The 15833-nt window shown below is 38.3% G+C and overlaps 3 protein-coding genes across 3 annotated transcripts; 2 read left to right on the forward strand and 1 right to left on the reverse strand.

The window, feature by feature from the left end:
* Positions 1–283: 283 nt before the first annotated feature.
* LOC140816020 (uncharacterized) lies at positions 284–4242 on the forward strand. The gene is made up of 6 exons (XM_073175086.1): positions 284–1448; positions 1593–1831; positions 2534–2725; positions 2786–3064; positions 3386–3754; positions 4234–4242. The coding sequence occupies exons 1-6, from the start codon at positions 284–286 to the stop codon at positions 4240–4242; spliced, it is 2253 nt and encodes a 750-aa protein (XP_073031187.1).
* Positions 4243–4306: 64 nt separating this feature from the next.
* LOC140816021 (uncharacterized) lies at positions 4307–4825 on the forward strand. The gene has a single exon (XM_073175087.1). It carries the CDS (start codon positions 4307–4309, stop codon positions 4823–4825), a length of 519 nt encoding a protein of 172 aa, XP_073031188.1.
* A 10244-nt stretch (positions 4826–15069) lies between these two features.
* Positions 15070–15588, reverse strand: LOC140816022 (uncharacterized). The gene has a single exon (XM_073175088.1). The coding sequence runs from the start codon at positions 15586–15588 to the stop codon at positions 15070–15072; it is 519 nt and encodes a 172-aa protein (XP_073031189.1).
* Between the last annotated feature and the right edge of the window lie 245 nt (positions 15589–15833).

A 15833-nucleotide genomic window follows, 5' to 3' on the forward strand; every position in this document is an offset into this window, starting at 1 on the left:
TAGATATCGGACCCGGGGCCCCACATTAGGTGGTATCAGAGCATAAAATATTTGGGAACAGGGTAGATCGAGTCAGTTTGAATTGCTTGATCATGTGATATATTTGCTAGAATTTTCATTGTGCCATAATGTGAAATACATGATTTAATTGAGATATTATATTGTTGATCTTTATTCGAGATTTTTGAGATTTTGAGTCTCGAGAGCCAGAGATGATTGATACAAGACTGAGATGATTGTGATTTTGTGATTTTATCTGTGTTTGATCTATTGTATATAAGACATGGCTACTCGTGGTAGAGGTCGTGGTAGACATAGACAGAATGTACCAGTAGCACAAGATCAGGGCAGTGCTACTCATACTCAGATGGATATAACTCCGACTCCGATGGAGATACTGTTAGTCAGATTTCAGTCTTTGCAACCACCAATGTTGAAGGGTACAGAGAATGCATTAGAGTGTGAGAACTGGTTGGAGAATATGGATCAATTATTTGAATCTCTTGAGTATCCAGATGATCGTAGAATCAAGTTAGTTGTTCATCAGTTATTGGATGTTGCTAAGAGTTGGTGGATCATGACAAAGAAAGCTTTAGAAGGTCGATGTACGATTGTTACCTGGGATACTTTTAAATCTGAATTTTATCAGCGTTTCTTTCCTACCTCTTATAGGAAAGATAGGGGAGCCGAGTTTGCAAATTTAAAGCAGGGAAATCTAAATATTGAGGACTATGTTGCTAAGTTCTCGAATTTACTGAGCTTTGCTCCTCATGTAGCATCCGATGAAGAAGCTAAGGCCGACCACTTTATAAATGGTCTTAACCCTGATATATATACCTTGGTTAATACTGGAAGGCCTAACACTTTTGCCGAGGCTCTTGATAGAGCAAAGGGAGCTGAAACCGGAATCATTAGACAGAGAGGTCCTCAGTATTTACAACGACCCCAACAGCCACAGTTTCGACAACAGTTCAGACAGGGTAATACTGGCAGTAACAGTGGCAACATAAGAGAGCAGTTTCGGGCTAGAGGCAAGCAATTTAAGAGGCATGGCAGTAATTTTTCGAGTTCTAGTGGATCGAGACAGTCTGGTTCAAATCAGAGCACTGGTTATTCAGGTCCAACTTGCGGTCAGTGTGGTGGTAGACATTATACCGATCAGTGTAGAGGAGTCTCGGGAGCTTGCCACTTGTGTAACCAGGTGGGACACTATGCTCGAGTGTGTCCTAACCGTGGCAGTGATACATCTCAGAGTAGGGGATCATCGAGACAGACACCTCACCAGAATCGTCAGACTCCTATAGTTCATTCCTATCAGCAGTCAAACCGATCAGATCAGAACAAACAGAGTGGTAGCCACAGGGTAGGACAACCACCTAGACAGCACGCTCGAGTTTTTGCACTCACTGAGGATGAGGCACATAATGCTCTAGATAATGTCATTGCAGGTAATTGTTTTCTCTCAGGTTATCCTGCTTATGTTTTGATGGATACTGGTGCATCACATACTTTCATAGCTGAGCACTTTGTCACATTGCATTCGTTGAATTCTATGCCATTATCATCTACATTATCTATTTCTACTCCACTAGGCAAAGTGATGAGGTCAGCTGAAATGATAAGTAGTTGTGAATTTCGTTATGAGGATAATGTCATTGAGCTCGATTGTATTGTGTTGGAGATGTTTGATTTTGACTGCATACTTGGTATTGACATGTTGACAAGATACAAGGCAACTGTAGATTTTTTTCAGAAGATTGTTAAGTTTAGGCCTGATATGACAGATCACTGGACATTCTATGGTAAGGGTTCTCGAGCTAAGATTCCTTTGGTATCTGTTTTGTCCATGACTCGTTTGTTGCAGAAAGGAGCAGAATGTTTCTTGGTTTATGCAATTGATATTTCAAGGTCAGTACCTAAATTGGCAGATATTCCAATTGTTAGTGAATTTACAGATGTATTTCCAGATTAAATTCCAGAATTTCCTCCAGTCCGAGAGGTTGAGTTCAACATTGAGTTGATGCCAGGTACACAACCTATTTCTAGAGCTCCTTATAGGATGGCACCAATTGAACTAAAAGAACTAAAGGAACAACTTGAGGATCTATTGGCTAAAGGATATATAAGACCAAGTGTTTCACCTTGGGGTGCTCCGGTTTTATTCGTGAAGAAGAAAGATGGGTCTATGAGGCTTTGTGTCGATTATAGACAGTTGAATAAAGCCACAGTAAAGAATAAGTATCCTTTGCCACGGATTGATGATCTCTTTGACCAGTTGCAGGGTTCTTCAGTATATTCTAAAATTGATTTAAGATCTGGATATCATCAGTTAAGAGTTAGCGAGGTAGATGTGCCTAAGACTGCTTTTCGTACCAGGTATGGGCATTTCGAATTTTTGGTTATGCCTTTTGGGTTGACCAATGCACCTGCGGTATTTATGGATTTGATGAACCGTGTGTTTCAACGGTATATAGATCAATTTGTTGTGATCTTCATTGATGATATTCTTATTTATTCAAAATCTGAAATTGAGCATGCCGAGCATTTGAGAGCTGTTTTGCAAATTTTGAGAGCTGAAAAGTTGTATGCTAAATTATCCAAATGCGAGTTTTGGTTGGATAGAGTGGTTTTCCTTGGACATGTGATTTCAAGTGCTGGTATATCAGTTGATCCGAGTAAAGTTGAGGCAGTCATCAATTGGGCTAGGCCGACATCAGTTCCTGAGGTACGTAGTTTTATGGGTTTGGCAGGATATTATCGCAGATTTATTGAAGGATTTTCACAGATTGCGAGGCCAATTACCCAGCTGACACAAAAGAATGCACCATTTATTTGGTCTCAAGCATGTGAGGCTAGTTTTGTTGAACTTAAGAAGAGATTGACTAGTGCTCCAGTTCTGACTATCCCATCAGGTGCAGGAGGATTTACAGTGCACACTGATGCTTCACATCAAGGACTGGGTTGTGTATTAATGCAGCATGGCCGTGTGGTTGCCTATGCTTCACGACAGTTGAAGCTACATGAGTCGAGATACCTAGTGCATGACTTGGAATTAGCAGCAGTGGTTTTTGCCTTAAAGATTTGGCGTCACTACTTGTATGGTGAGAAATTTGAGATATTTACTGATCATAAGAGTTTGAAATACCTCTTTTCACAAGCTGAGCTGAACATGAGACAGAGGCGTTGGTTAGATTTGTTGAAAGACTATGATTGCGAAATAAAATATTATCCAGGAAAGTCTAATGCAGCAGCCGATACTTTGAGCAGAAAAGTATGTAATATGTCTTTGATCACTAGCAGTGTATCTGATCTAGTAGAAGAATGTTGTCTTTCTGGTTTGGACTTTGTGGTAGATACTCAACATGTAAGAGTATTTTTGATTCAGACTGAGCCCGAGTTGTTTGTAAAAATTAAAGAGGCCCAAAGGTTAGATCAAAGCATTCAGAAATCAGTTGAACTCGTCAGATCAGGACATCGATCAGAATTTCAGGTCAATAATGATGGTATTTTGTTTGTGAATGATCGTATTGTAGTTCCTAATATTTCCGAGTTGAGGATGCATATTTTACGTGATGCTCATTGCAGTAAATTCAGTGTACACCCTGGAAGTAAAAAGATGTACAATGATTTGAAGAAACAATTTTGGTGGAAAAGAATGAAATCTGACATAGCAGAATTTGTATCTCGTTTTTTGAATTGTCAACAAGTGAAAGCAGAACGAAAGCGACCAGGAGGTCTTTTGCATAGCCTTAAGGTTCCAGAATGGAAGTGGGACCATATTACCATGGACTTTGTCACGAAATTGCCGAGATCGTCGAGAGGTTGCGATGCAATTTGGGTTATCGTTGACAGATTAACCAAGTCTTCGTGTTTCATTCCTTATCAGATGACATATAGGCACGATCAGATGGCCAGATTGTACATTAGAGAAGTTTTGAGATTGCATGGTGTGCCTACGTCCATTGTATCAGATCGTGATCCCAGATTTTCTTCTCATTTTTGGCAGAGTTTACAAGAGGCCCTTGGTACTCGTTTGCATTTGAGTACAGCATATCATCTTCAGACAGACGGACAGTCAGAACGTACTATTCAGACATTAGAGGATATGCTGAGAGCTGTAGTGATGGATTTTGGTATTGGTTGGCAGGATTCGTTACCACTTGTCGAGTTTTCTTATAACAACAGTTATCAAGTGAGCATTGGAATGTCACCATTTGAAGCACTATATGGCAGGAAATGTAGATCTCTTCTGTATTGGGACGATTTATCTGAAGCACCAATTGTAGGACCTGATATGATAAGAGATATGACAGAGAAGGTGAAATTGATTCAAAGTCGTATGAGAGCTGCTCAGGATAGGCAGGCTAAGTATGCGAACATCATGAGACGGCCGTTGATTTTTGAGAAAGGTGACAGAGTTTTTCTGAAAATATCTCCTTTCTGTGGTATAATTAGATTTGGAAAGAAGGGTAAATTATCACCGAGATTCATAGGTCCGTATGAAATTTTGGAACGTGTTGGTGATTTGGCTTATAGATTAGCTCTTCCTCCTGCATTATCAGGTGTTCATGATGTTTTTCATGTGTCAATGTTGAGGAAATATCATCCAGATCCATCTCATGTGCTTCCACCTGATGAGGTTGAGTTAGACAAGACTTTGAGCTATATTGAAAGACCGATTCAGATTCTAGGCAGAAAAGATAAGCAACTCAGAAATAAATTGATACCGTTGATTAAAGTACAGTGGAACAGACATGGTGTCGAGGAGGCAACTTGGGAATTAGAAGATAAGATGAGACAAAAATATCCAGAGTTATTCAAATGAAGTATGCTTCTATTCTCGGTTTTATTTTTAGTATTGATCATTACATGTTAGACTTGAAATTGATGATTTGATTTCGAGGACGAAATCTATTTTTAGAGGGGAGGAATTGTAATGCCCGGATTTGAAAAAAAAAAAAAATTGAAAAAAAAAAGTTACTGTTCACGGTTACTATTTACGGGTACTGTTCATCCGGTCACTATTCAAGCGCTGCGGCGCTAGAAACTAGCGCCTAGGCGCTAGATCTGCGAAAGCTTGGCGCTGCGGCGCTACAGACGCGAAAAATCAATATTTGAGTCAACTTTCACCTCCTCCAATCATTTTTCTCCTCCTCAAACGAACCCTCATCCATTTCTCTCCATTTTTAAATCTTCTTTCTAATATTAAGGGAGATTTGCTCAAGAAAATTATAAAATGAAGTTAGATTTGTGATCCTCTCGTCACGGGCTTCACGAGGATGTAAGTATCTTCCATTTTTATTCAAGTTTGGAAATGAGTTGGAAGTTTAGAATTGATATTTGAGTTGATATTTGAGATGTGACGATTGTGTTGGTTTGAATTTAAAATGGAATTGAAGACAATGGCAAAGTAAAGGAGCTAACTCTTTAGGACGCATGCCATGTGTTTGATAGAATGATTCTGTCAGGATCGGTTATGGGGGCCCCGACTGAACATCAGTTACGAAGCTGTGCATCAGTCGTTGACCCTTCTGACTAATTTACCAATGAGCTGCAATAGCTCGTGTTCTAAGAATAAATACAACGATGAATTAGATCGAGTTTGGTTAAACAACTAAGCGGAAGACACTCAAAATAATCCTTCGTTAAGAAAACAAACTGATCAATTTTATATATCTTGTGCAACTGGTTAACTGAAGAAAAGAAGTCAGTTAGAGCTTATATCAGTTCGGTTATGGACAGAACTGAACTGATATCAGCTGGACTGATGAAACAATTAAGAACAACACAGTTAAACAGTTAGACTGAAAACAAAACACAAGATATGTTTATGGATGTTCGGAGACTTCAACTGCTCCTACGTCACCCCTTCTACCTCCTCGGGTAGGATACACTAGAAGACTTTGATTTATACAAACCTTTGTACAAACCCACCTAGCTTAGGACTTACCCACTGCCTAACTGAACTCCTAGTTCTAAACTGAAGGCATCACCTTCCAGTCAACACTTCTTTAACGTCTATGTGAGAAAGACTACATACACATGTTTTACGTCTGTGTGCAAGACGGAATCTGAGATGATGAGTGAGTGTGTGTGTGTGTGTGTGAGAACTGATCAATGAACACTACCCGAAAGTGTTCTCACACACTGAGGGAAAAAGGCTTCTAATCTAAGCTGATAATACAATGAAGTGTTCCCTCTGGGCTGATTGCTTCTAACAAGCTGATATGTAATAAGCATGCCCTTGTTCTTTGTTCTCGTTTTTCTCAGTGTTAGTCTTCACTGAACTTCAGCTTCTATTTATAGGCGTTTGGCTGACCGTACAGTAAGACTCAATAATGTGTCCGTTGCATTTTGAATTTGTTCCTCGACATCTTTCCGGAACTTTTGGCTTTAAGCTCTGATGCAACGTCTCTTATTGTACTGTGGTAGTACAATAGCTTTTGTACCTTCGTGCTTAGCTGGATTCCATTATTAAGCTTGTCTTGATCTGCAACTGATTGACTCTGACTGATGCTTTCAACTGGTCAGTTGAACTGGTCTTCTGTTGGGCTGGTGAAATCAGTTGAGCTGATTTCACTCTTTCAGTTGAACTGGTCAGCTGGGCTCTTCATCAGTTGAACACTTCATCAGCTGGCCGGGCTTCTGAAGGTCTTCTGCTGAACTGCTCATCAGCTGGACATTCAGTTGAACTAGTCTTTCAGTTGGCACTTCAGTTCTACTGTTTTCAGTTTACGCGATCAGTTGGACGTCTTCAGTTAGCATTCCTCGACAGCTTTAGTTTTGGCTCGTAACTGATTATTTCAGTTCCAGCTTACTGCACACTAAGGTAGATTATTAGAAACAAAATAACAAGTTTTGTTAGCATCAAAATTAAGCAAAGATTGCGAACTTGAAAAGTTCCAACAATCTCCCCCTTTTTGATGATCACAAAACTTGAACAGTTAAAGTGATATGATTCTCCCCCTTTGTGAGAATCAAAAACATTTAAGCAATCAAAACAAAAATTCAGTTCCAGGAGTGAATGCTCCCCCTTACTAACTGAATTAATAAGAAAAACAATTTAAAAAGAAACTAAGATAATTTCAGTTTGAGGGATAACAAATTTGAAAAATATTTTTTTTTTTAAAAAAAACTCCCCCTCAACAACTGAATTGAAAAATCATTTTAAAATATGAATTTAAAGGAAAACTCCCCCTTAAAAATATAAATAGTCACACGATTTTAAAATTATTTTAAAGCAGCAATAATCATGCAAGCAGTTAAGGCTACACAAAACTGGGATTATCAGTTCAGATACATTTAAACAAACTGAATAACATGATGTTCATTTAAACAAATAAACTTCCCTTGTATTACAATTAAGCACACCAGTTATGTAAGGGAAAACTGCTACTACATTTAGCTGGATTTTAAACAACATCAGTTATCAATCAGTTTACACATAATAGAACTAAATGTACCAACTATCGGTTGCCTTGAATCCTTGAAAGACTGCAAAGTCTTAATTTCCTTTTGATAGATGAACAGCTAACTGCTTTGAACTTGAGGTCCTGTGCTAGCCAACTGGTTTAGCTGATGCAAACTGGACTCAACTGATTGCTGAACCGCATTGATCATTTCTCCTGATCTGATATGGCAGTTAAGCGGCGGCACTTCTGATGATTAAGCTCCAGTTAACTCATCAGTTTCAGCTGGTAGTTGGGTTTCGTCTGTTGATCAGTTTAACTGGTAGGCTTGCAACTGAAATCTTGTTCGCATATCAGTTTTGCTGTTCTCCTGTCAGTTGACCTCAAAACCTGCAAGCTGCTAAAATAAGAAAATCGGATTCGAGCGAAGTGGCTACAATATTAATTGCAGAACCAATCCTCTCTTCTCAGAAACACGTGAGATATAAAATTTTTAAAAGGGTTTTGAAAACCATTTTAAAACAAATTTAAAATACTTTAAAACATTTTACAAATATTTTAAAAACATTTTAGATCAGTTTTTCAAATGTCTTTCTTAGAACATCAAGCTCTGATACCAGTTGTCAGGATCGGTTATGGGGGCCCCGACTAAACATCAGTTACGAAGCTGTGCATCAGTCGTTGACCCTTCTGACTGATTTACCAATGAGCTGCAATAGCTCGTGTTCTAAGAATAAATACACCGATGAATTAGATCGAGTTTGGTTAAACAACTAAGCGGAAGACACTCAAAATAATCCTTCGTTAAGAAAACAAACTGATCAATTTTATATATCTTGTGCAACTGGTTAACTGAAGAAAAGAAGTCAGTTAGAGCTTATATCAGTTCGGTTATGGACAGAACTGAACTGATATCAGCTGGACTGATGAAACAATTAAGAACAACACAGTTAAACAGTTAGACTGAAAACAAAACACAAGATATGTTTATGGATGTTCGGAGACTTCAACTGCTCCTACGTCACCCCTTCTACCTCCTCGGGTAGGATACACTAGAAGACTTTGATTTATACAAACCTTTGTACAAACCCACCCAGCTTAGGACTTACCCACTGCCTAACTGAACTCCTAGTTCTAAACTGAAGGCATCACCTTCCAGTCAACACTTCTTTAACGTCTATGTGAGAAAGACTACATACACATGTTTTACGTCTGTGTGCAAGACGGAATCTGAGATGATGAGTGAGTGTGTGTGTGTGTGTGTGAGAACTGATCAATGAACACTACCCGAAAGTGTTCTCACACACTGAGGGAAAAAGGCTTCTAATCTAAGCTGATAATACAATGAAGTGTTCCCTCTGGGCTGATTGCTTCTAACAAGCTGATATGTAATAAGCGTGCCCTTGTTCTCTGTTTTCGTTTTTCTCAGTGTTAGTCTTCACTGAACTTCAGCTTCTATTTATAGGCGTTTGGCTGACCGTACAGTAAGACTCAATAATGTGTCCGTTGCATTTTGAATTTGTTCCTCGACATCTTTCCGGAACTTTTGGCTTTAAGCTCTGATGCAACGTCTCTTATTGTACTGTGGTAGTACAATAGCTTTTGTACCTTCGTGCTTAGCTGGATTCCATTATTAAGCTTGTCTTGATCTGCAACTGATTGACTCTGACTGATGCTTTCAACTGGTCAGTTGAACTGGTCTTCTGTTGGGCTGGTGAAATCAGTTGAGCTGATTTCACTCTTTCAGTTGAACTGGTCAGCTGGGCTCTTCATCAGTTGAACACTTCATCAGCTGGCCGGGCTTCTGAAGGTCTTCTGCTGAACTGCTCATCAGCTGGACATTCAGTTGAACTAGTCTTTCAGTTGGCACTTCAGTTCTACTGTTTTCAGTTTACGCGATCAGTTGGACGTCTTCAGTTAGCATTCCTCGACAGCTTTAGTTTTGGCTCGTAACTGATTATTTCAGTTCCAGCTTACTGCACACTAAGGTAGATTATTAGAAACAAAATAACAAGTTTTGTTAGCATCAAAATTAAGCAAAGATTGCGAAATTGAAAAGTTCCAACAGATTCAATGAATGTTTTTATGGCATATTAAGGTTAAGAAATTTATGGATCTTGATTCGAAGCAGTATTGAACTAATTATGAATTTTGAACAAAAATTACTCTGTTTTGATAGATGATCAAAGTCCTTGAGTTATAGTAGAATTCAAAGGTTCAAGGCTTCTCACCTACGCATTTCGATCTTCTTTTGGTAATATTTGAAAGGTATGTTACGGTCGGTAACATACGAGGTAAAAGTATCATTTTATTTAAATTGAAAGTCTATGGCTAGATGAACTATTGTGATTTGATGATGATTGTTGTATTGAGATGAGTTGATTATGATATCGAGATGATGATATTGATTTGCATCATGACATTGCATATTGAGCCACTTGTTGATTCAGATTTGATATGGCGGAGGTCGCCTTGATTTATTGATTTGTTGGACGTATGGGGCTATATTTGAGTTGGCATAGTGTATGCGGAGGTCGCTGCTATGGCCTGAACACTCTCTATAGGCGCACCATAGTCTTGGGATTGTAGAACACATCAATCCACCCCGAGCGGATGAGTCGGTGGATGTTGCTGGGTGATTCTATTCCCTTGGGTACCCTATGACCAGATGATTCACTTGATCTTGAGATTTATTGATAGCCCACAGCTTCTGATCATGCATTACATTATATTGCATCTTTATGAATTTTATATGAACTATTTGAAATTTAAATTCTCATATGTTATTGATTGTATCATACTGGGTTTATACTCACCGGCATGTCGGCTACCTCTTGTTTTCATGTGCTTGACGGTAGGTGAGGCGAGGCTTGGGATGCCAGAGTCCAGTTCCAGGCGAGGAGATACGAGTTAGAGTGGGATTCTCGGGTCTTAGGAGCTATGTGATGATGTTTGGATTTCTTTGGTTATTATTTTCTTTTGGGCATGTTGAAAATTATATTTTAAACATGTGAGACTTTTAAATTATTTTGACGATGTTTATGTGGATTTGTGAACAACAAATTATGTATTTTACTCAATCGTTTGGTTTGATACATTTAAAATTATTAGTATTAGATATCGGACCCGGGGCCCCACATTTTTTCTAACAATCTACCTTAGTTCGCAGACATCTAAGATCGAACTAATCAGTTTACGAAGCCTTAACTGAAGCTATCGAAGATACCAACTGATCGCCGAGACCAAATCAGTCCAATTGGTTCTTCAATCAAGAAGTTCAGTTGGTTGTCCAACTGATAGGTAATTCAGTAGGAAGATCTCAAAAGCCTGGCCAGCTAATGTTGTGTCCAACTAACGAAGAGCCCAACTGACCAGTTCAACTGAACGAAGGTGAAATCAGTTCAACTGACGAGTCAACTGATTTCATTAATCCCAACTGAAGATCAGTCAAGATGACCAAACTGAAGCATCAGTCAGAACCTTTCAACTGCAGATCAAGACAAGCTTACAATAAATGGATTCCAGCTGTGCGTAAAGGTACAAGCCATTGTCCAGTCAAAGGACAATAATGGACGTTGTATCAGAGCAATATAAGACAAAACACTTCAGAAGGGCAGACGAAAATTCAAGACACAAAGTCCAAGAAGTCAATTCAAATGCAACGGATACAATAATTGAGTCTCGATGTACGATCAGTTTTTTCCGCCTATATAAAGATAAGATCAGTGAAGACTCAAATAAGAAGAGATACATTCGAGAGTGAAAAGAGTGAAAAAGAAAAACAGAGAAGGGCACACTCAGTTGCTTATCAGCTTATAGAAGCGTTCAAGCCCAGAGGGAACTCTTCATCGTTGTATCAGCTTAGTTTAGAAGCCATTGTCCCTCAGTGTGTGAGAACATTATTTGTTCAGTTCTCACACACACACTCAATCTTAAAACCACTCAAATACAGTCTTACACAAAGATGTTAAACTTGTATATGTAGTCTTTGACACATAGACATTAAAGAAGTGTTGGCTGGAAGGTGCTGCCTTTAGTCGTAGCTAGGAATTCAGTTTAGGCAGTAGTGTAAGTACTAGCTGAGTGGGTTTGTACAAGTAGTTGTATAAATCAAAGTCTTCTAGTGAATCCTATCCTTCTGATAGAAGGGGTGACGTAGGAGCATTTGAAGTCTCCGAAAATCCATAAACATATTTTGTGTATTTAACTGTTTAACTATTGTCTTCAAAATGTTTGGATCAATTAGAGTATCCGTCAGTTCAGTTGTCACCATAACTGAACTGAAGAATGCAAAAACTAATCTAGTTTTATTCAGTTACTCAGTTTACATAAAGTGAAATGTTTTCTAATATAACAATATTCTTCACGAAGGATTACTTCGAGTTTCTTCCGCTTGGTTTCAAACCAAACTCGATTTAATTCATCGGTGTTAATATTATTAGAACACGAGCTATTGAAGCTCACTGGAGATTGTAGTGTTTGAAATGCCTTCGAAGGCACTAGCACACCCGATCCTTCAGCTGGTATCAAAGCGGGTTGTTCTAAGAAGAACATTTGAAGAAAACTGTGTTTTAAAATGTATTACTTTAAAATAGTGTTAAAAGCTATTTAAAAGTATTTCAAACAATTTGAAAATATTTATACGTCTCTCATTAGTAAAAAGTTGAGAGGATTGGTCCTGCAACTTTCGTTATGGCCACTTCTCTGAATTCCTAACTTCGGGGTTTTAATCAGGCTGCAGGGGACTGAGGAACATCTGCAAAGATGCAAAGCTAAAATGCTCACTGAACAAGAGCTCAGTTGCAAACCTACCAAGTCAGCTGTTCTTCAGACGAAACTCATCCATGTTGGGATGTTGGTTGATTTAATCACCAGATGAACTCCACGTGAGCCTATTCAGAGTCTGCTCGACCAGTTGGGTGAGAACAGAGGACAATTTCAAAGCAGTTTAACTCGTTTCTCTAGTAAATTGAACTCACAACTGATGCAGCAGTTCAAGCAATCAAGACAACTAGCTGATGGTATATCCAGTTCTGTCACAGAAACCGAATGATATCTGATGTTGTTTAAAATATGCTATTATCGTAGCAATTTTTCTTTTTCAACTGATGTATGCACTCAGATGTAAATTCTTGGAAATTTATTTAAATATAGCATCATGTTTATTCAGTTGTGTTTCGTTGTGATTGAATAGATATTCTCAGTTATCTTGCTTACGATGCTTGAATGATTATATAACGGCCCGAAAATTCGTGTTTGAAAATTTTGCGGAAAATTTAAAAATTTTCTTTTAAATAATTAAAAAGTCTCATTCATAGATAAACTGAAAAAAATGTTAAATGTTTAAAAAAGCAGCGGAAGAATGTAATGTTTTGCAAAGTAATAATTTAAAATAATTCAACGAGAGATAAAATGTTTGAGCATAAAAATCGTAAGTGCTGAAAATGAGGTCCTCGGGTTCCACTACTGCCGACTCGAGCTGGCTCACTGATCCCCGCCCTGGGTCCCGACCTCATCATTACCTACAACAATCAAGTCTAGTGAGCCTAAAGACTCAGCATGCATATATCGTAAATAACGAGTAAATAATATAGTAAAATTTGCATAGGAGTAAATTATCATGTCATGAGGCATAATCGTGAAAATAATTTATCATGAACAATTATAATACGTGCATAACTGAACTGAAAATCATAGTGAAAATGTTTGCTCCTCGGAGCCTTGTACTGGAATAGCGTGTTAAAATTTTCTGTTGAGATTATGGTCTACGCAAGTGGCCCCTGCAATGAACTGAACTGACCAGTAACTGGCGACTGGATGAAGTAATAATCCCATGACCGGTAACTGACGACCGGGTTTAGTAATGTTTGTCTGATCAGACTAATGTCACAGTATACGGGATGGTACAACTGAACTGACCGGTAACTGACGACCGGATAAAATAATGCTCCCATGATAGTGAAATGGTGTGGGGCCCCGGGTCCGATATCTAATATTAATAATTTTAAATGTATCAAACCAAACGATTTAATAAAATACTTAATTTGTTGTTCACAAATCCACATAAACATCGTCAAAATAATTTAAAAGTCTCACATGTTTAAAATATAATTTTCAACATGCCAAAATAAATAGTGAACCAAAGAAATCCAAACATCATCACATAGCTCCTAAGACCCAAGAATCCCACTCTACTCGTATCTCCTCGCCTGGAACTGAACTCTGGCATTCCAAGCCTCGCCTCACCTACCGTCAAGCACATGAAAATAAGAGGTAGCCGACACTGCGGTGAGTATAAACCCAGTATGATACAATCAATAACATATGAGAATTTAAAATTTCAAATAGTTCATATAAATTCACAAAGATGCAATATTATGCAATGCATGATCAGAATCTGTGGGCTATCAATAAATCTCAAGATCAAGTGAATCATCTGGTCATAGGGTACCCAAGGGAATAGAATCACCCAGCAACATCCACCGACTCATCCGCTCGGGGTGGATTGCTGTGTTCTACAATCCCAAGACTATGGTGCGCCTATAGAGAGTGTTCAGGCCATAGCAGCGACCTCCGCATACACTATGCCAACTCAACTATAGCCCCATACGTCCAACAAATCAATAAATCAAGGCGACCTCCGCCATATCAAATCTGAATCGACAAGTGGCTCAATATGCAATGTCATGATGCAAATCAAGATCATCATCTCGATATCATAATAAACTCATCTCAAGGCCACAATCATCATCAAATCACAAGTAATTCATCGAGCCATAGAATTTTCAATTTAAAAATAAAAATGATATTTTTACCTCGTATGTTACCGACCGTAACATACCTTTCAAATATTACCAAAAGAAGATCGAAATGCGTTGGTGAGAAGCCTTGAACCTTTGAATTCTACTATAACTCAAGGACTTTGATCATCTATCAAAACAGAGTAATTTCTGTTCAAAATTCATAATTAGTTCAATACTGCTTCGAATCAAGATCCATAAATTTCTTAACCTTAATATGCCATAAAAACATTCATTGAATCATTCTATCAAACACATGGCATGCGTCCTAAAGAGTTAGCTCCTTTACTTTGCCATTGTCTTCAATTCCATTTTAAATTCAAACCAACACAATCGTCACATCTCCAACATCTCAATATCAACTCAATATCAATTCTAAACTTCAACTCATTTCCAAACTTGAATAAAAATATAACATACTTACATCCTCGTGAAGCCCGTGACGAGAGGATCACAAATCTACCTTCATTTCATATTTTTATTGAACAAATCTCCCATAGATTGAAGAAAGAAATGTAGAAAATGGAAGGAGAAAGGTTTCGATGGATAAGGAAGAGAAAAGAAATGATGGGAAATGATTGAGGAAGTCAAAGTGTGCTTTAAAAAATCAATTTTCGCATCTGTTAGCGCCGCGGTGCCATTTCTAGCGCCTCAGCGCCAAAAATCCCGAACTGTTAGCGCCTAGGCGCTTGAATAGTGACCCGTGAACAGTAACTTTTTTTTTTCAATTTTTTTTATATTTCGGGCATTACAATTCCTCCCCTCTAAAAATAGATTTCGTCCTCGAAATCAAATCATCAATTTCAAGTCTAACATGTAATAATCAATACTGAAAATAAAACCGAGAATAGAAGCATACTTCATTTGAATAACTCTGGATATTTTTGTCTCATCTTATCTTCTAATTCCCAAGTTGCCTCCTCGACACCATGTCTGTTCCACTGTACTTTAATCAACGGTATCAATTTATTTCTGAGTTGTTTATCTTTTCTGTCTAGAATTTGAATCGGTCTCTCAATGTAGCTCAAAGTCTGATCTAACTCAACCTCGTCGGGTGGAAGTACATGAGAAGGATCTGGGTAATATTTTCTCAACATAGACACATGAAAAACATCATGAACACCTGATAATGCAAGACGAAGAGCTAATCTATAAGCCAAATCACAAACACGTTCCAAAATTTCAAACGGACCTATGAATCTTGGTGATAATTTACCCTTCTTTCCAACTCTAATTGTACCATGGAAATGAGATATTTTCAGAAAAACTCTGTCACCTTTCTCAAAAATCAACGGCCGTCTCCTGATGTTCGTATACTTAGCCTGCCTATCCTGAGCAGCTCGCATACGACCCTGAATCAATTTCACCTTCTCTGTCATATCTCTTATCATATCAGGTCCTACAATTGGTGCTTCAGATAAATCGTCCCAATATAGAGGAGATCTACATTTCCTGCCATATAGTGCTTCAAATGGTGACATTCCAATGCTCACTTGATAACTGTTGTTATAAGAAAACTCGACAAGTGGTAACGAATCCTGCCAACCAATACCAAAATCCATCACTACAGCTCTCAGCATATCCTCTAATGTCCTGAATAGTACGTTCTGACTGTCCGTCTGTC

Source organism: Primulina eburnea, chromosome 16 (genome assembly GCF_022965805.1).
Source record: "Primulina eburnea isolate SZY01 chromosome 16, ASM2296580v1, whole genome shotgun sequence".
Classification (NCBI taxonomy): domain Eukaryota; kingdom Viridiplantae; phylum Streptophyta; class Magnoliopsida; order Lamiales; family Gesneriaceae; genus Primulina; species Primulina eburnea.